Here is a 19,997-nt window from a genome sequence, read left to right as displayed (position 1 = left end):
TCCTGCTGTAAATCCTGCCATGCATTTATCTCATTAGCTGCCTATGCTCTATTGCAAGAAACAGCAACTGGCGCTACCTGCTTCTCCACAGAGAAGGAAAAGTTCAGGATGTCAATCATCATGGATCCTTTTGTGTACCGTCAGCTGCTGGTCACAGAGACTCAAGAGCTGCTTTTTTGCCAGTTGCCTTTTCTAGTGTTGGTGAAAATAAAACTCAGAGACAAGCGCAAAACAACTTAGTCTCAAAAGGAATAGCTTTCCCGAAATCAGCGTTGGGAATAACGTGAATAATCACTTTGTACATTAACAATCTAGGTGAAGGAACCGAGGGCCTTCTGAATAAGTTTGCCGACAATACAAAGATCGGTAGAGGGACAGGTAACGTTGAGGAGGCTGCAGAGAGATTTGGAAAGGTTAGGAGAGTGGGCAAAGAAATGACAGATGGAGTACAACATGGGAAAGCGTGAGGTCATGCACTTTGGTAGGAAGGTTAGAGACATGGACTATTTTCTAAATGGGAAGAAAATTTAGAAGTCTGACGTGCAAAGAGACTTGGGAGTTCCCGTTCAGAATTCTCTCAAGGCAAACTTGCAGGTTGAGTCAGTAGTTAGGAAGGCAAATGCAACGATGGAATTTATTTTGAGAGGACTTGAATATAAAAGCAGGGACGTACTTCTGAGGTTCTATACAGCTCTGCTCAATCCACATTTGGAGTATTGTGTAGTTTTGGGCCCCATATCTCAGGAAGGATACACCGGCCCTGGAGCATGTTCACGGGAGGTTCATGAGAGTGGTTCCAGGAATGAAAAGCTTAACATGTGAGGAATGTTCAAGAACTCTAGGTCTATACTTGATGGAGTTTCAAAGGATGAGAAGGGATCTAATTGAAACATACAGAATACTGAATGGCCTGGACAGTGTGGATGTTGAGAAGATATTTCCCTTGGTAGGAGAGACTATGATCCAAGGGCAGAGCCTTAGAGTAAAGGGAAGACCTTTTAGATTAGAGATAAGTAGAAACTTCTTCAGCCAGAGAGTGGTGAATCTATGGAATTCACTGCCACGGAAAGCTGTGGAGGCCAGGTCATTGAGTATATTTCATTTAGAGATAGATTCTTGATTGTAAAGAGGATCAAGGGTTAGTGGAAGAAAAGTGGGAGAATGGGGTTGAGAAACTTATCAGCCATGATTGAATGATAGAGCAGACCCAATGGGCTGAATGGCCTAACATATGCTCCTATGCCTTATAGTCTTATCATATCAGTAAATCAAGGTATTAAGAGTTAGGCAATGCATCCAATCTACAGAAATTGTGCATCAAATTTTCAACTTACTATCTGCATACAAAACTGCCTTTCTGGATGAATGCCCATTGTAGCTCCAGCATGATTCCAGATGAAGTCAACAGATATGAAAACCAGGTAACTTCTAAAACAGGTATCTGACATATATTATCAGTTTGGAAAACGTGTTGCTGGAAAATCGCAAGTCAGGCGGCATCAAAGGAACAGGAGAATCGACGTTTCGGGCATACGCCCTTCTTCAGCTCCTTGGATGCTGCCTGACCTGCTGCGCTTTTCCAGCAACACATTTTTCAGCTCTGATCTCCAGCATCTGCAGTCCTCACTTTCTCCTATATATTATCAGTTTGTCTTGGCAGCAATTTGAAAGTCCAGTCTGCATATGTTAGACACAAGAGCTTTTATTTTGTTAAGCCTAAGGGAAAAACCCATGGTGTAGAGAGAGTTTTCTTTTTAATTTTACTTTAAGTTTTGGGTAATGCTGAGGTCTGAATAGGCCAGTGCTTTTGAGGAAATAATGGAACTAAATTACTTGATTATTACTGTTAGTGATAGTCCCAGCCTGGAAATGTTGCAACAAAAGCCTAAAGAGAGGTTCCTTAAAGGTGAGTATGTTTAAGTTCAGCAATATATAATTACAAGTGGGCTTAAATCTTTTGAGATATTAGAGACACTGAGTCTGGTGTGAGTAATGTATGATTGGTGTCTTTTGTTCCTTTTCAAGATAGGCATTCCATGTTCTGTTTTGGATACAAAATTTGTTTTACTTTTCGATTTATAAAGTGCTTTGGGATTAATCAAATTATACTAGACCGCAGCGGTTCAGGAAGGCAGCTCTCAAAGGCCAACCAAGAAAAGACAGCAAATGCTGACACAAACAGGGATGCCCATGTCCCATTAATGTACATAAAAAAAAGATTTCTACTGAGTGTCTCAAAATCTTTGAGTTTGTATTTTACATAGATAGTTTGGTAAGGAGGTTATGAAGGTTCACTGGACCTGAAACATTAATTCTGCTCCCTCTTCATTGATGCTGAGTTTTTCCAACAACTTCTGTTTTTGCTTCTGATGGCCAGCATCTGGAGTTCTGTTGTATCTTAATCTCCATCTGTTAATAAACTTCTCTACTTCATTATTAATAGAAATAGCATGCTTATGCTTTAGTGTCAGAGCATTTCCTTATAACTAGAAGGAAACAAAATATAATCCATCAAGCTAGGTTTCAGTACGAGATTTGACGTGTCCATAATAACATCTGCTGGGGTCCTAATAAAAGACAGTGAGTACTAAACAAAACAGAGCATATCTCACCTGAAAGAGGAGGGTCAGATACTAATGGGGGAGGTGGAGGCAGACAGACCTCATTGAAAATCTGCGGAGGAGGAGCAGGAGGTGGAGGCAGTTCCATTGGAGGAGGTGGTGGCATGTCTAAGAGATCATTCTCACCTTCAAAGTGTACACACAATAAGCTGTTAATTTCAGTGAGCAACAACTTGAGCAATTTGTTTTCATGTTACATAACATAAACCCTTTTAATTTAAGTCCTTATGTTATATATTTAATCATATCATACTATACTGACTAACACAAGACCCCTGGTAATATGTAAGAGATAACATTCAATATGGAGCAACTCCTTACTTAAGGAGGGACATGGTCCCATTGGAGGTAGTTCAGAAAGGCTTCACTCGATTGATTCCTGAGGTGAAGGCATTGGGTCGGCGCTCATTTAAGTTTATAGGGCTGAAAAGTTATCTTAAAAATATGTAAGATTTTGAAAGGTCTGACAGTTTAAATGTAGAGAGAATGTTTTATTTCTTTTTAGAGGACTGTAGAACCATGGTAAAAAGAAGAGCTTAAAAATAAGTCTGATGCAAGTTTTGCTTCCAGCAACATACTTAAACTGAAGTGACAGTGCCTCTGTTAACCTAGATAACATAGGAGACTAAACCTTGTTATTGTGATATTAGAAAATCCAGCAGACATTTCTTACAGCTAACACCATCTCTGAATCTCAGGCACATCAGTGGCTGGGCTAACATTAAGCTATTAGGTTACAGCTGAGAAGTATGCTTCAAGTAGAGTGTCTTGCTCCAAGTTAAGGTGACACTGATCTTTACACCCTCAGCCACTTGCTTTAATGCAGTAATGATATCATGTGCATGTTTCTTAAAGGTATACTGATATACTGTGTCTCTTAAAGGTGTACTGACATACCAAGCATGAGACATAACACAATAAAGGAATCATCTGTTTAAGACAGAGAAGATGAGCAATCTCTTCTCTTGGAAGATATTTTGAAATTCTCTTTCCCACAGAGCACTAAGGAAGGGGCAATGACTATATTCAAGGGAGAATTAGGCAATTTTGTTTCAGACTGGAAGGAAGTCAAAAGTAATGGACGTAGTTAGAGAAGTACTGTTAAGGCAACAGCCAGTTCAGCCATGATCGTATTGCATTGTATTATTGCTTATTTGGTGAAATTATCTATTTCTGCCTCCTATTCTTTATGATTTTATGATCATATTAGACTGAAAATTACTTTTGCTATTTTGATAGAGGTTTTAAGAGTAATTATGATACTTTGCTATACGATAAATTAGTGCTCCTCTCCTGATTTTCCTCCTCATCGGCTTCTTATTTAATGCTATTGGCTAAAGTTTACAATTTGGAAAAATTAATTGTCTATTAAACTGAATTAAATTATTATGTTGTACAAAATTTGATTTCCAATGTTTTATTGAGACACTGTTCACATGTACACACAAACACACACATACACACACACTGACCTAGCTCAGCTGCCACTGAAGGTGCTGGTGCTGGTGCTGGTGCTGGAGGTGGTGGAAGCATTGACACAGGTACAGACACAGGCATCACCATGTTCTCAATTCCACAGCTATTTCTGTTTCTACCAACATCACTGCTTTCAAACAACAATAAAAAAGGAAAGATCAAAAGAGATGTCATTGGTGTTTTGTCAAAAGTATCAAAATATTTTCTTGTGTCTGTACAAAATGATCACACTTTAGAATTTTCTTAACTAAATGTACCTGTGCATCGGAGGTCCCTCTGTTGACGGTGAGTTAGTCACGGGACTGCTATATGCACTTGGGACAACAGGAGGCTGAACAGGTCTTGCTCCTTTAGCACTCCTTCTGAAAATGACAGAAACAGGAAATTTCTTCAACATGAACATAAGAGAGGCGAAGAATGAAGTGGACCAAAGATTGGTCTATTACCTCAGAAATCTTTTTCTTATTAAATATGATTTATTCCAGTACTTAAAATAATTGGAGCTGGCTTTTCCTCCACTACACTGCCCATAATCAAGTAATACAGCTGTGGAGGAAAGACCCAACAGAACAATGGAAGCTTGGAATAGTTGCAGTGCTGAACAAAGAGGTACCCAGCTGGTCCCTCTCTCACCTTTTCCTCATCAACCTGCATATACTTCCACTTCAGAAAATTACCCACTTTCCTATTGAAAGATCTATTGAATCTGCCCTTACCATATTCTCAGATGCGGCAGCCTAGATTCTAACCACTCACTGCATGAAAAAGGATTTTGCTTATGTTACTTTCACTTCTTTTATCAATTATTCAAAATCAGTGCCCTCTGGTCCTCAATCCTTTCACCAAATGAGCTGTTTTCTTCCTGTCTACACAGTCCAGACTCCTCATGATTTTGAGCAGCTCCATCAAATCTCCTCTCAACCTTCTCTCTCTAAAGGAGAACAACCAGGTCTTTACCAATCTCTCTCCTAACACCCAAAATTTGATTTCCCTAGCCCTCTGCTATAATGGATATGATAGAGGCATATTAATGAAGCTAGTAGATATCTTTGCACTTCCCCCTCCCACTCCAAACTGCATTATTACCTCTATGCAATATCACAGGGGAGAGGAGGTCCATCCTGTGCAATTATTAGGAAATTTGCTGGTGACAGAAGAGGGCATCTGTCTCTTCTGCATCCATACCGTCGATTACCTCAACTAATGATCTGTGTTTGTAGCCACCCAACATGATCTTTATGGCCCAATTTAAAAGGCTCCACAAACTGGAGCTAAATATTGAGAAGGCAGTTCTCACAGTTTAACTTTTGGTTAAATTCACTCATGGGATGAGGGTATCAGCGGCTGGGCCAAGATTTTTGCCCGTACCTAGTTGCCCTTGCAAAGCTCACGGTGAGCTTCCTTCCTGAACCCCTGCAGTCTGTTTGATGTTGGTACACCCACAATGCCAAACAGCCACTCTCCCAAAGGTTGTCTTTCAGTTATCTACCAGTATGTTATTCTATAATGTTCACTTACCCTAAAGTTCCTTGTGAAGTTGAACTAGTCATACTTGATTGTCCGTACCTTCGTGATAAAGTTCCAACTCTCACAGGATGATTACTAACTTCCTACAAAGCAAAAATAAAAATGGTTACTTCAGAGCAAAGATCTTAAATGTACTCAACCTCTTCAAACATCTTTGATATATGTAAAACATTATGGGATTTAATTGGACGCAGCAATTGGAAGAGTAACCGAACAAACAGACCTTGGGATGCAGTTGCATAGTTCCTGGACTGGGTGGTGAAAAAGGAATTTGGTATGTTTGCTTTCATTGGTCAGAACATTGACAATAGGAGTTGGGACGTCATGTTGTGGCTTTACAGGGCATTGGTGAGGCCACTTTTAGAATATTGCGTTCAATTCTGGTCTTCCTTCTATTGATAAACTGCTGTTAAACTTGACAGGGTGCAAAAAGTATTTACAAGAGTGTTGCCAAGACTGAAGGGTTTGAGTTAGAGAGAGAGGCTGAATAGGTCTGGGCTTTCTCCCCACAAGGCTGAGGGGTGACCTGATATAGAGGTTTATAAAATCATGAGGGGCATGGATAGGGTGAATAGCCAAGGTCTGTTTCAAGGGTGGGGGAGTCCAAAACTAGAGGGCATAGTTTAGGTGAGAGGGGAAAGATTTAAAAAGGACCTGAGAGGTAACATTTTCATGCAGAGGGTGGTGAGTGTACGGAACGAGCTGCCAGAGGAAGTAGTGGAGGTAGATTCAATTACAACATTTAAAAGGCAAAGGATGGGTACAGTATATGATTAGGAAGGGTTTAAAGGGATTTGGGTCAAATGTTGGCAAATGGGACTAGGTTAGATTCGGATGTCTGGTCAGCATGGATGAGTTGGACTGAAGGTTCTGTTTCTGTGCTGTATGTCTCAAAGTCATTAATTGCAGTGGACAGTTAACCCCTCCCATTGGACTGGAATAAAAGCAGCTACCAATTTCATCCTCACTGCTATTCATTAAGTTTGTTGTGTGCAATCGTTGTTCATTGTTGTGTATATCTTCAAGCTAACCTGCACTAGTTAAAGAAAATCTCTAGCTCTTGAAATAAAGCAAGAAGAGGCTGACCACAGGAGGGAGCAAACATCAGACACAGCATGAGACCAGTTGGTGAAAAAGGTGGAAAAGGAAGAGGGACATTCTGTATCCTCAGGGATGCTGATGAGAAGGCAAAGGGAAAGGATATTGAAGCCAGAGGTGTAGGTGAAAATCCTGGAGGTAATGTCACACAAATGATCAGTGGCCTCAATGCTAGATTTTATTAACTTACCCAGTAACATCAAACATTGTTTATTTTCCCACATCCCCACAACTCATCTATGAACAAGTTCTATCATGCAGGATTCATACTGACCATTCTTAAGCTACACCTCACCCTCATCCTTAAACACTTAGCACTACTGCAAACCTCATACCCACAACACTCAGATTCACTTGTCAGCCTTTGTACAACGACGCTTACATCAGTTTGGAAAGCAGAGTTTGATAGATTGTAAGCTTTGATATTCAATCCTAAATCATAGCATTTAAGGGTTTTAATTTGTGACAGGCTGAAAAAGTCCCTTCCAATGCAGAAATGAGTTGATGAGATGGCAGGAGGGACAGGAAGACTGGCATTATCAATGTGCCTGATTATTTGCCCTGTCCACTATATGCTTAGCCACCTCTAGCAAAGGGGAAAGGTTGCCCAAGATTTCAATGTACAGGCAGCGTTTCTGCTGCATCTAACAGATGTGCAAAATTTCAGAATTTAGTTTTGGACAATATTCCTCTTCTCTCACTACCATTGCTGACAAAACAGCAAATAAAACAACAAATTGATTGAAAAGGAACAGCATGTTCTTCATCATAACTGAGTGGGGATTTGCTGTTCCTGCATTACCTACTATATATGTTGAAATTTACATAGGAATCCCCCAGTGTTGGGAACAAGTATATTACAGTATACCTGCAAGTGACATGCTAGCCATAATAAAACAAACCTAGCTCCTTGAAAGTGGAGTCTCAGGTAGATAGGATAGCAAAGAAGGCGTTTGGTATACTTTCCTTTATTGGTCAGAGTATTGAGTACAGGAGTTGGGAGGTCATGTTGCGGCTGTACAAGACATTGGTTAGGCCACTGTTGGAATATTGTGTGCAATTCTGGTCTCCTTCCTATCGGAAAGATGTTGTGAAACTTGAAAGGGTTCAGAAAAGATTTACAAGGATGTTGCCAGGGTTGGAGGATCTGAGCTACAGGGAGAGGCTGAACAGGCTGGGGCTGTTTTCCCTGGAGCGTCAGAGGCTGAGGGGTGACCTTATAGAGGTTGACAAAATTATGAGGGGCATGGATAGGATAAATAGACCAAGTCTTTTCTCTGGGGTCAGGGAGTCCAGAACTAGAGGGCATAGGTTTAGGGTGAGAGGGGAAAGATATAAAAGGACCTAAGGGGCAACTTTTTCACACAGAGGGTGGTACGTGTATGGAATGAGTTGCCAGAGGATGTGGTGGAGGCTGGTACAATTGCAACATTTAAGAGGCATTTGGATGGGTATATGAATAGAAAGGGTTTGGAGGGTTATGGGCCGGGTGCTGACAGGTGGGACTAGATTGGGTTGGGATACCTGATCGGCATGGACGGGTTGGACTGAAGGGTCTGTTTCCATGCTGTACATCTCTATCACTCTATGACTCTGATTAAATATAGACATTGCGAGACTCAGCAGGTCTGGTGACATCTGTGTGGAGAAAGAGAGTTAAATGTTTCAGGTTCAGTGATCTTCATTAGGTCAGTTGCTGCCAGCTGGTTGAGGTTTGCCAGTAATTTCATTTTGTTTTGGTTCAGATCTCCAGTATCCACAGTTCTTAGTTTATATTTAATGTGATAAAAACAATGAATAAGGGGTAGAAGAACATTTCCTACTCTTTAATCCTTGCTACAAAATCATTACTATATCTTTTATTTTAGTGTTTGAGTTTATGATGCAGAAGAGAACAGGAAGTGAGCTGAAAATGTGAAAAAATAGAACTTTATTTGCTCTATGAATGCTACACAGTGTCGTATCTCATTGACCATTTTAATTCCATGTTGCTACATTAAAATCTGATGGTTCTATTTTAAGGGCTCGGTTCCCATTTTTGCTCTGTTAGAAATATTGTCTAATTAATGTTACTGGATAATACACATCGTGATGATCCTAACAGGTAAGAACATAAGAAATAGGAGCTAGAGCAGGCCATTTGGCCCCTAAAGCCTGTTCTGCCATTCAATAATATTCTGGTTGATCTACACTAGGCTTCAACTCCTCTTTTGTTCCAGCTCAGCATAGCCATTAACTTCATGATATTTTAAACATCTATCAACCTTCTCTTGAAATATTTCAACATACTGTTTCCACTACTCTCTGGGATGGAGAATTCCACACATTCACTACAGGCAGGTAGAAGAAATTCCTTCACATCTCACCTCCACTGGGTTGCCAGCACCAGACATATTCCCTACCCTCCCTGTTAGCATTTTGCAGGGGCCATTTTCCCCCTTTGTTTCCAAATCTCCTTAAGAGCCACAACACCTTCCTATGCAATTGCAGAAAGTGCAACATTTGCCTGTTTATTTCGTCCCTCCTCACTAGGCCCCAGACACACTTTCCAAGTGAACCAGTAATTTACCGGCACTTCACTCAGTCTAGTCCACTGTATTCACTGCTCACAATGTGGTCTCCTCTGCATTCCGGAAACGAATGCAGACTGGACATTCACTTTGTGGAACACTTACATTCAGTCACGAAAATGATCCTGAATTCCAGTAGCCTGCCACATTAACACATCACCCTATTCCCTAGCTAGCATCTGTCTCAGGCTTGCTGCAGTGCTCCAGCAAAGCTCAGCACAAGCACCCAATTTTCCCCTTTCAGAACATGCAGCCTTCAATATCGAGTTCAATAATTTTAGGGCATGAGCACCTTTTCCCATGTTCTTTATCCACTATTCACATCCCAGACCTGATCATGACATGAGCTGCTTTCAGCTACGTATGTGCCCATTCACAGCCTTTCTTCCTTCCTGGCTTACTATCATCCATCCCTCTATCTTTCTATCACTCTGGGCTCTATCTCCACCTGTCCATATACTCCTTTGTTTTGTTTTTGTTTTGTGTTGAAATATTCACATGAGGCCACAGATATTCTTCAACAATAGAATATAAGCTTATTGCACAAAGAAAGAAATCAGACAAACCAAACTATATACTAGCTATAAAGATCTTAACATTAAAACACAGTTTTGTTTTGTTTCCCAACACTATCCATTATGGAGACTCAATTCCACAGAAATTATACTCCTATCTCAACTCTTAGAGTTCCTACTTAACCAACTCCTTCCAGTCACTCTTGAAGTGTTGAAATTATTTTATGATTTCTCTCCAAGTCTGATAACATAAACATTTTACAGTTTTGATGCTGTAACCACTTGCAATTGCATCACCCTGAGGATTTCTATTCAAACTCTCCTGGTTTGGAAACTTCACAACCTAGAGAAAAATTTACTGCTGCAACGACTATTTTCTTTGAACTGAGCTGAACAAACTTCTACCATGAGAGAAGCTAAAAACTCGTTTAGAAAAACTTGTTTATGAACTCAGCTCTTACTGAACTCGAAGTTGTGCTCTGAAGTCAAAATAGAACTAAAAGCTTAATGTGAGTACACTGCCTATCCTAAACCCAGGAACAGAAACATCTTATTCCATTACACTGTAGTGGTGCTAGCAAGCCTTTGTTTACAGTCACATATCGTCTTGGACCTGATACATTTAGGTCACAATTGCAGAATACCTTTCTCACTTTTAACAAAAAAAACTTCCATAGAGTCATAGAGATGGAAACAGACACTTCAGTCCAACCCGTCAATGTTGCAATTGTACCAGCCTCCACCACTTCCTCTGCAAGCTCATTCCACACACGTACCACCCACTGTGTGAAAAACTTGCCCCATAGGTCTCTTTTATATCTTTCCCCTCTCACCCTAAACCTATGCCCTCTAGTTCTGGACTCCCCGACTCCAGGGAAAAGACTTTGCCTATTAACCTTATTCATGCCCATCATAATTTTGTAAACCTCTATAAGGTCACCCCTCAGCCTCCGATGCTCCAGGGAAAAGAGCCCCAGCCTGTTCAGCCTCTCCCTATAGCTCAAATCCTCCAACCCTGGCAACTCCTTGTAAATCTTTTCTGAACCCTTTCAAGTCTCACAACATCTTTCCGATAGGAAGGAGACCAGAGTTCCTCGCAATATTCCAACAGTGGCCTAACCAATGACCTGGTCAGCCACAACATGACCTCCCAAATCTTGTACTCAATACACTGACCAATAAAGGAAAGCATACCAAACACCTTCTTCACCATCCTATCTACTTGCGACTCCACTTTCAAGGAGCTATAAACCTGCACTCCAAGGTCTCTTTGTTCAGCAACACTCCCTAGGACCTTACCATTAAGTGTATAAGTCATGCTAAGATTTGCTTTCCCAAAATGCAGCACCTTGCATTTATCTGTATTAAACTTCATCTACCACTTCTCAGCCCATTGGCCCATCTAATCAAGATCCTGTTGTAACTGGAAGTAACCCCCTTCGCTGTCCACTACACCTCCAATTTTGGTGTCATCTGCAAACTTACTAACTGTACCTCTTATGCTCGCATCCAAATAATTTATGTAAATGACAAAAAGTGGAGGGCCCAGCACCGATCCTTGTGGCGCTCCACTGGTCACAGGCCTCCAGTCCGAAAAATAACCCTCGACTACCACCCTCTGTCTTTGAGCCAGTTCTGTGTCCAAATGGCTAGTTCTCTTTGTATTCCGTGAGATCTAACCTTGCTAATCAGTCTCCCATGTGGAATCTTGGTGAACGCCTTACTGAAGTCCATATAGATCACATCTACCGCTCTGTCCTCAGCAATCCACTTTGTTACTTCCTCAAAAAACTCAATCAAGTTTGTGAGATATGATTTCCCACGCACAAAGCCATGCTGACTATCCCTAATCAGTCCTTGCCTTTCCAAATACATATACATCCTGTCCCTCAGGATTCCCTCCAACAACTTGCCCACCACCGACATCAGGCTTGCTGGTCTATAGTTCCCTGGCTTGTCCTTACCGCCCTTCTTAAACAGTGGCACCACATTAGCCAATCTCCAGTCTTCTGGCACCCCACCTGTGACTATTGATGATACAAATATCTCAGCAATTTAATCTAGCACTAACTCACATTTTTATGCCTGTTTCCTTAAATTCTGTCTAAGTCCAAAAATGATAACAACACATTTTACTTGGCATTGATTACAACACTTCCATGCAAAAGCTTACTTTGACTTATTGGAATTGGAGTTGAGAGTGTGGTGCTGGAAAAGCACATCAGGTCAGGCAGCATCCGAGGAGCATGACAGTCAATGTTCAGGCTTTTGCCTCCAATGTTGTCTTTCCTGCTCCTTGGTTGCTGCCTGACCTGCTGTGCTTTTCCAGCACCACACTCGCGACTCTAATCTCCAGCATCTGCAGTCCTCACTTTCACCTATTGGAACTGGACTCTAGTTCCAGCTCTAAATAATAAGCAGATACTTTTATAAAAATCTGTCCTGTTAAAAATCGACAATTGTTTTAATGGCGGGCAAAATAATACATAAGAGTTTCAGACAGACATTTATTTTTAATAATACAATTTTGAATTAATGTTCTCACCTTTACTCCGTGTCCAGTATCATCTAGGAGTGTATAGATAATGGGCTTCCTGGTGTACTTTTCTCGCTGTACAGGGTTTGCTGGAGGAATGATTTTGGTCATCCTTGGTGTAGTTTTAGCAACAGCAAATGCTCCAATCTCTCGCCGAGCCACTTTCTCTTTGTGCATCTCTACTTTCTAAAGAAATCAAATTGAAAGGAAAAGGTAAATAAATGGTGCTTCATCTGTATTGGTGAGTGAGAACTATTCTTTTTGTATGTTAAAGAGACCCAACTACCCTGACTCTTTACTGCCCTTTAGCCAATGATAAACGCTAGCCTCATCCATGTGGCTGCTATTAATCCCATGAAGACTCTTCCCAATCCTTTACAGTACCCTAACTGGATGATACTACTGTATGTCTCAACCTCTCATTCTAACCAGAAAGCTAAAAAGAACTGTATTTATATAGCTGGAGAAAGTGAGGACTGCAGATGCTGGAGATCATGTGAGATCAGGAGCCTCAGCAGTACGTGGGATAAGTTCTTGCTCTTTTTCAAAGTCATTTGTGAAATCTTTTCCCCCATCTGCCTGAGAGTGTAGAGAGGATCTCAGTTTAATATCTCATCCTAAAGATGGCATCTGGATCATGTGAAATTCTGTCTGATAGTGTGAGAGGTGGATAAAAATAAAATATTGGAAGTTAATCATTACTTTTAGTACATATTTAAAAAGATGATGGTGAAACTTTAACTTAAGAATAATCCCTTGTACATAATTTCTCCAGTTTACTTATGTTTATTACAATACATTAGTATCAACATATATGTGGAAACAAATATTTGATTTCACTGAGGTGGTTTCTCTCCCTCTCATACAGAAATTAAAAAAACAGATATGAAAAAGGCTCATATCCAATTCTTAGTAACAAAAGAGCTATTTGAGACCTATAGTAAGTAACCCCAAATTTAGCAGCACCACTTTTATATTCATTGATGGGATGACTGTAATTCCAGCAAATAGTTATTGTCCATCCCTAAGAGTCCGAGCAATGGCTGACAAGCTTTCATTCTTGAACTAGTAAAGTGATCTTAGGGTGGGATCCAGGTGTTTTTGACCAAGTGACAGCAAAAGAATAACAAAATAGATCCAAGTCAGCTTGGTATGTGGTAAATCAGGCTGCACTTTTGCTTCTTTGGAATGGTAATACCTAGTTGACAAAATGACTTTTACCAAAGCAATGCCAGTCCATAAGACTATAGCACATAGGAGCAGAATTAGACCATTCAGTCTGTCACATCTGCTCCAACATTCGATCATGGCTGATAAGGTTTCTCAATCCCATTTTCCTGCCTTCTCCATGTAACCTTTGATCTTCTTACTAATCAAGAACCTATCTATCAGTGTCTTAAATATACTCAATGGCTGAGAGGTGACCTTAATAGAGGTTTATAAAATCATGAGGGGCATAGGTAGGGTAAATAGACAAGGTTTTTTTCCCTGGGGTGGGGGAGTCCAGAACTGGAGGGCATAGGTTTAGGGTGAGGGGGAGAAATTTCAAAGAGATCAAAGGGGCAACTTTTTCACGCAGAGGGTGCTGTGTGTATGGAATGAGTTACCAGAGGAAGTAGTGGAGGCTGGTAAATTACAACATTTAAAAGGCATCTGGATGGGTATGTGAACAGGAAGGGTTTAGAGGGTTTTGGGCCAAGTGCTGGCAAACAGGACTAGATTAGTTTAGGATATCTGGTTGGTATCGACAAATTGAACTGAAGGGTCTGTTTCTGTCTGCACATCTCTATGACATTGCCTCTGCAATTTTCAGTGGCAATCAGTTCCACACATTAACAGCCCTCTGGCTGAAGAAATTCCTCCTCATCTCAGTTCTAAAAAGTCATCCCTTCACTCTAAAGCTGTGCCCTAAGGTCCTAGTCTGTCCTACTATTGGAAAGATCTTCTCCATGTCTATTCTGTTCAGGCCTTTCGTTATTCTGTAAATTTCAATAAGAACCCCCACTCATCTGTCTAAATTCCAAAGAGCCTAGACCCAGACTCCTCAACCACTATTCATACAACAAGCCTTTATTCCTAGAATCATTCTTGTGAACCTCCTCTGCCCCCCGTCCAAAGCCAGTCCCTCATTCCTTAGATATGGGGCCTAAAACTACTCACAATATTCCAAATGGGGTCTGACCACAGCCTTATGCAGTCTCAGCAGTACATCCCTGTTCTTATGATCCAGCCCTCTCGAAATGAATGCTAACATTGCATTTGCCTTCCTAACTTCCAACTGAACCTGCATGAGAGAATCTTGAACAAGGACTCCTACATAACTTTGTGCTTCAAATTTCTGAAGGCCTTGCCCTGTTTAGAAAATTTTATTGTGAACAGCCACAATTTATTCTGGCTGTGCAGGCACCAGTGAGTCTGTCCTTTGGTCTGCATGGACCTTCTCAACCATGAGAAACAGGAAATAAAAAAGTTGCAACCTCGTAACAGACATGCACACCAGACAAGATCAGTTCTTTTTGTGGCAGTTCCTACAAAGAAACCATACCATTGCTGATTTAAAGCAAAACTGCAAAATGCAAGAAACATGAAATAAAAAGAGAAATTATCTGTGTTTAAAAGAGGAAATCTCAATCAATATTTCCCCTTCTAAAACTGTAATCTTTTTTCACCCAGTAGATGATGGACATTGCAGTCTACTCCCAACATTTTATGGCTTTATCAAAGACAACTTGGTGTTATTTACACATTGCTTCAGAAGCACATAAAAGGCATGCTTTTTTTTATATTAAAAGGCTTTAGCTAGAGATGGGTTGTTACTTATAAGCTTTTCTCTTGAAAGAATGTGGTATCCTATCCCTCTTCATGCATTGTAGAACAAGCAATGTAAAGATAAACAGTGGAAATCAGGGTGTTTTGCATCGCTCAATCTGGCACTTGTGGATTTTCACTGTTTTCGCAGCAGCCAGAGCCAGTGTCATAATAGCAGCTTTTCATTGAAGGAATTGAGCTGGGAAAAAGATTAAAACCTTTGTCCTCACTAAACTATGTGTACTTGGAATAAACCATGAGGGTGGTGTGCACACAAGCTGTTACACTCTGGCAGTGGTTCTTGTCCCATGAACTTTATTAACATCAATCCTCTTTGTGCTGTGCATGAATGAATTCTGGATCTCTTGCTTAATTACAGCAGGATATTCTATTAACTATTTGAAGATAGGAACCTTACAATAAATTGCTTCTTTTCTTTGAAAGCAAACCACAGTACCCATCGACATGCATGTCATTGCAGCTGAGTTCCATCAATTATTATTCCCTCCCTGGCACTCTCCATGTTGATTTAAAGTACATTTTCATTGATAGGTGGCTAGCTAAATCAGAACGCAAGCTCATCGGGCTTTCATGCATTGGAATTTCTGAAATGCAAAATACAGCCAAAAAGGCAATAATTTCTCAGGTTGTCCATTATTGATATTGTTGCTGTGTCATGCACAGCATTAAAGGATATTTGCCAGCAAAAATGCTACATTAAGATATGCTGAAGAACTGCACAAAGATGACAATAACACACAGGTAAGGAACTGAATGGGAGTGTTTGAAACAAGTGAAAATTAGAAGAAATAAAATATATGAGTGACTGATCTGATATTCCTCAGTTTCAGTACTACACAGAGTCTTAAGTGGCCACCAAACACTTTTTGACAAGATTAAGTACCCCAGTAGGTCTGTTGTTTTGGTGGAAATCCTGCTTACCAGGAGCTGCCAACCAGAGGCCATTTAGCTACTTTGACTGGATCTGGGGAAGCCAAGGCTGCTGCCAGAATGACAGCCACTGGAGGCTTGGGATTGAGAAGCAATCCACACCACATGCAAGTAATAGCAGAAAGGTTTCCAAGTGTCAGACATTATTGGAGAAAGGTGCAGAGGGATCGACAGCAAGATCGGGAGGTGGGTCTCAGTAGCTCCCCATCCTCCTTACGAATATTGCACACTTCAATCAAGCATTGATTACTCTTGACCAAGGGGGCATTGCCCATCTGGGAGAGCACTCAATTTCATAGAATCCCTACAGTATGAGAGCAGGGCACTCAGCCCATTGAGTCTACATCGACCCTCTGAAAGGCATCACCGCCCAAAACCACACCCCCCACCCTTTCCCTGTAACCCTGCATTTACCATGGCTAACCCACCTCATCTGTACAACTTCCTATGGCGAATCCACTGAATCCGCACATCTTTGGACTGTGGGAGGAAATCCACGCAGACACGGAGAGAACATGCAAACTCCACACAGTCACCTGAAGCTGGTATCGATCACAGGTCCCTGGCACTGTGAGGCAGCAGTGCTAACCACTGAGCTGCTGTGTCATACAAGGACAGGCCTGCCCATGACTGGATTAGCACTAATAGAGGTGAGAGGAGGGCCCTAAATGGTCATTAATTGCTCACTGAAAGGTCTCAATGGATGTTGGGCATGACACCCAACTTCTGGCAATCTGCACGGAATGCAACACTTTTGGAGATGAGGGGAGATGTTATAAATGACTTCAAACTTGCAAAGAAAGAGACTATAAATTTGCATTCCAAGATTACACATATCAATCCAGTATAAGTCAGCAGCTAGGGAAGCAGGCAGGTCAGCTGGAAGTATTTTGAATCAAGCTGTGCAAGAATATCTCTGGCACAGGTGGAACTATAAACCTGGAGTGCCTGATCCAAGCAGGAACACTACCACTGTGCCACAGCAGCCCTCAGTGAGTCAGTTGTAGATATTTTCAATCAACCTGTTCAGACATGTTATCGTACATGTCAGGGGTAAGTGGGCCTAAGAGCATAAGCCTTTATTACTGGCCCATTGCTACTATGCCACCATCACCCCAAAGTAAGTCATTTTAAGTTAACAGAGGTTTTGCAATGATTCAGAATATTTGATGTTCTGAAGGAAATTCTATGACTTGATGTTGGCTAAAGAGTGTAAAAGTACATGTATGGAGATGCCAGTGTTGGACTAGGGTGTACAAAGTTAAAAATCACACAACACCAGGTTATAATCCAACAGGTTTAATTAAAAGCACTAGCTTTCGGAGCGCCGTTCCTTCATCAGGTGGTTGTGAAGTATAAGATTGTAAAACACAATTTATAGCAAAAGCAACATTTATAGTAAACTTTTGCTATAAATTCTGTGTCTTACAATCTTATACTCCACAATCACCTGACGAAGGAGCAGCGATCCAAACGCTAGTGCTTCCAAATAAACCTGGACTATAACCTGGCGTTGTGTGATTTTTAACTTTAAAAGTACACGAAGTCCAGGAAGATAGTGGAGAGGTAAAACTGGTAGTTCCCAGCATAATTCAGAAACCAACATTGAGATTGGAATTTTCAAAGGGCCATAACATTGGAAACTAGTGTGTTGACCTTTGAAAGTCACAGTCCTGGAGATCATGTTGGGATTTTGATGCATCCAGGACAATTTCAAACTTTCAACTGGTGACCAGGGGTTAGGAAAGAAGGGAGGAAAGCATTCACCTCCAATTACAAGACCTTTAAGCTTGTTCAAGAGTTTGTTGAAATGCCAGTCTGAAATGACGGGAAACATTGAAAATTCCTCCTGCTGATTCCCAACAGTTTAGTGCAGGATTCACCAGGCAGCTCAGATACCTTGTTTTCTCCAAGTTGATCAGGGTGTTCAATGACAGCAGCAAGAGTAATACTCCCTCCCATTTCATCCAGACCCAGTCACAACCTCAAGGAGCTGCCTGCTCTCATCCAACACAGAGCCAGACTCATATTGGAAGTTATGTTCCATTGATAATATCACCAAGTGGCAGTATAAAAAGGTTGGCATTTCAGGTACTCCTGAAGGAACTATGTGGGTCAGGAGGAGAAATCATTGTTTCAAACATGCTAGTCCTATTGGCACAGCTGGGAACAGAGTAAGCACAGGCCAGTGCTGCATAGGTAGACAATTGAGAACTGGGGGTGACAGATAAATGGTGTAGACTACTTCATAAGAAATATGAAGAGGTTAAATAGATAAGGACAAATAGCATGTCATGTTAACAGCCACAGAGCACATGGCTGGTGACTAGAACTGGGGCATTCTTGATTCCATATGCAAAGCAAAATGTAAACTGAATGGATTCGAACAGGAAATTCTGAAGGAGGTGGGCACATACTTAAAAGGTAATAATCTTCGAGATATACAAGCATAAGAAATGAGAAGGTGTTGGAAGGATGGGGACTGCGAGTGGGCTTTTTTAAAAGAGATGATGACTGCAGTTTCAAAAGGAAAGAATATGATGATCTGAGGGAGGGGGAATTTAACCTCAGCACCACCAGGAGAAACTATGCAAGTGGGCAGGTAAGATTCCCCATGTCACTTGTCTGCTGGTGAAGCACCCACATACCACTATTCATGGCTCGAACAGACATTTCTTGTTCGGCAGCAAAGCAGCTTGCCAAAATGGGTAGGGTCACATAAAAGTACAAAAACAGAAGTAGTTCATTCAAACCTGATCCATCATCTAATTGTCATCTACTTCAAAACACCATTTTCCTGACACTATCTCCATATTCTTTAATGTAAGTAGTCTCCAGAAATGTATCAAATTAGATTCCCTACAGTGTGGAAACAGGCCCAACAAGCCCACACCAACCCTCCGAAGAGTAACCCACCCAGACCCATTTCCCTCTGACTAATGCAATTATGGGCAATTTAGCATGGCCAATTCACCTGACCTGCACATCGTTGGACTGTGGGAGGAAACCCACACAGACACAGGGAGAACGTGCAAATTCCATACAGACAGTTGCCCAAGGCTGGAATCGAACCCGGGTTCCTGGTGCTGTGAGGCAGCAGTGCTAACCACTGAGCCACTGCGCCACCCATATAGATTTCACTTTTGAATGTACTCAATTGAGAATACTCGAGGTTCCACAGCACCATAGAGTTCCAAAGATTCACCATCCACTGAAATTATTTCTCCTTACCTCAGGTTTAAATGTTTTGGCTTTTATTCTGCACCACACCCAAGTCAGCAGCCTACAGAGTTAACTGACCCTCCCCTTCCCTCCCTGCCCATACAAACAGTTAGATGCGCACATTATAAAACTAAATTGCAAATGGCCCATTGGAGCATAACTTTTTCAATGCTAAGTTTTTAAAACTTCATTTCAGCTTCTGAAACTAATTGAAAATGGCAACAGTGGTACCTGTATGACTATAAATGGAAGGTACATGCTTTAAAACTCCAAACCAAAAATAAACAAAGAAATAACGGATAATTAACATTAAGAGGTAGTAAGACATTTCTCGCCATCTCCTTTTCGCCTCTGCATGTTTTTCATTGTTTTATTTTATGTGAATCCCATAAATCCCTTTTGTGAAGCACAAGTTAGACTGCCATGACCTTCAGAAATTTTATCAGAAAGTTTAACAAAATAGCAAGAGAAATATTTACTCATCAGGCCAATGTGCATTTGGCTTTTGAGCAAGCATGAATTAAATTTCATTCGAAACTGGAAACTGTAAAGGAAAAAACTCAAAAGTGTTTACAGTTTGCATGTCAATGCCAAAATAGAACTTTTTTTTGGTGGGTGGCTGAAGAGGGTAACAGCGTCTAAATTCCAAAAATGCCTACCTTTCAAAATGCCT

At 41.0% G+C, this 19,997-nt stretch overlaps 1 protein-coding gene across 4 annotated transcripts in view; it reads right to left on the bottom strand.

Annotated features, from left to right (window-relative positions):
- The window catches only part of LOC122539907 (abl interactor 1-like), a 44,900-nt gene that overhangs the window by 13,711 nt on the left and 11,192 nt on the right, over nt 1-19,997 (bottom strand). For 2 of the 4 annotated variants that reach the window (XM_043675065.2, XM_043675069.2), the window contains exons 3-7: nt 12,353-12,529; nt 5,616-5,707; nt 4,355-4,459; nt 4,094-4,227; nt 2,613-2,747 (exon numbers count right to left, since the gene is read on the bottom strand). In XM_043675065.2, coding sequence (XP_043531000.1) covers nt 2,613-2,747; nt 4,094-4,227; nt 4,355-4,459; nt 5,616-5,707; nt 12,353-12,529 — 643 coding nt within the window. The remainder of the gene's footprint in view (nt 1-2,612; nt 2,748-4,093; nt 4,228-4,354; nt 4,460-5,615; nt 5,708-12,352; nt 12,530-19,997) is intronic. The other 2 variants (XM_043675066.2, XM_087977855.1) reach the window with 1 other exon arrangement.

This window comes from Chiloscyllium plagiosum, unplaced genomic scaffold, assembly GCF_037043375.1.
Source record: "Chiloscyllium plagiosum isolate Xiang-an unplaced genomic scaffold, Cpla_swu_hap1 HiC_scaffold_32, whole genome shotgun sequence".
NCBI lineage: Eukaryota > Metazoa > Chordata > Chondrichthyes > Orectolobiformes > Hemiscylliidae > Chiloscyllium > Chiloscyllium plagiosum.
This window is presented reverse-complemented; position numbering and strand designations above follow the sequence as displayed.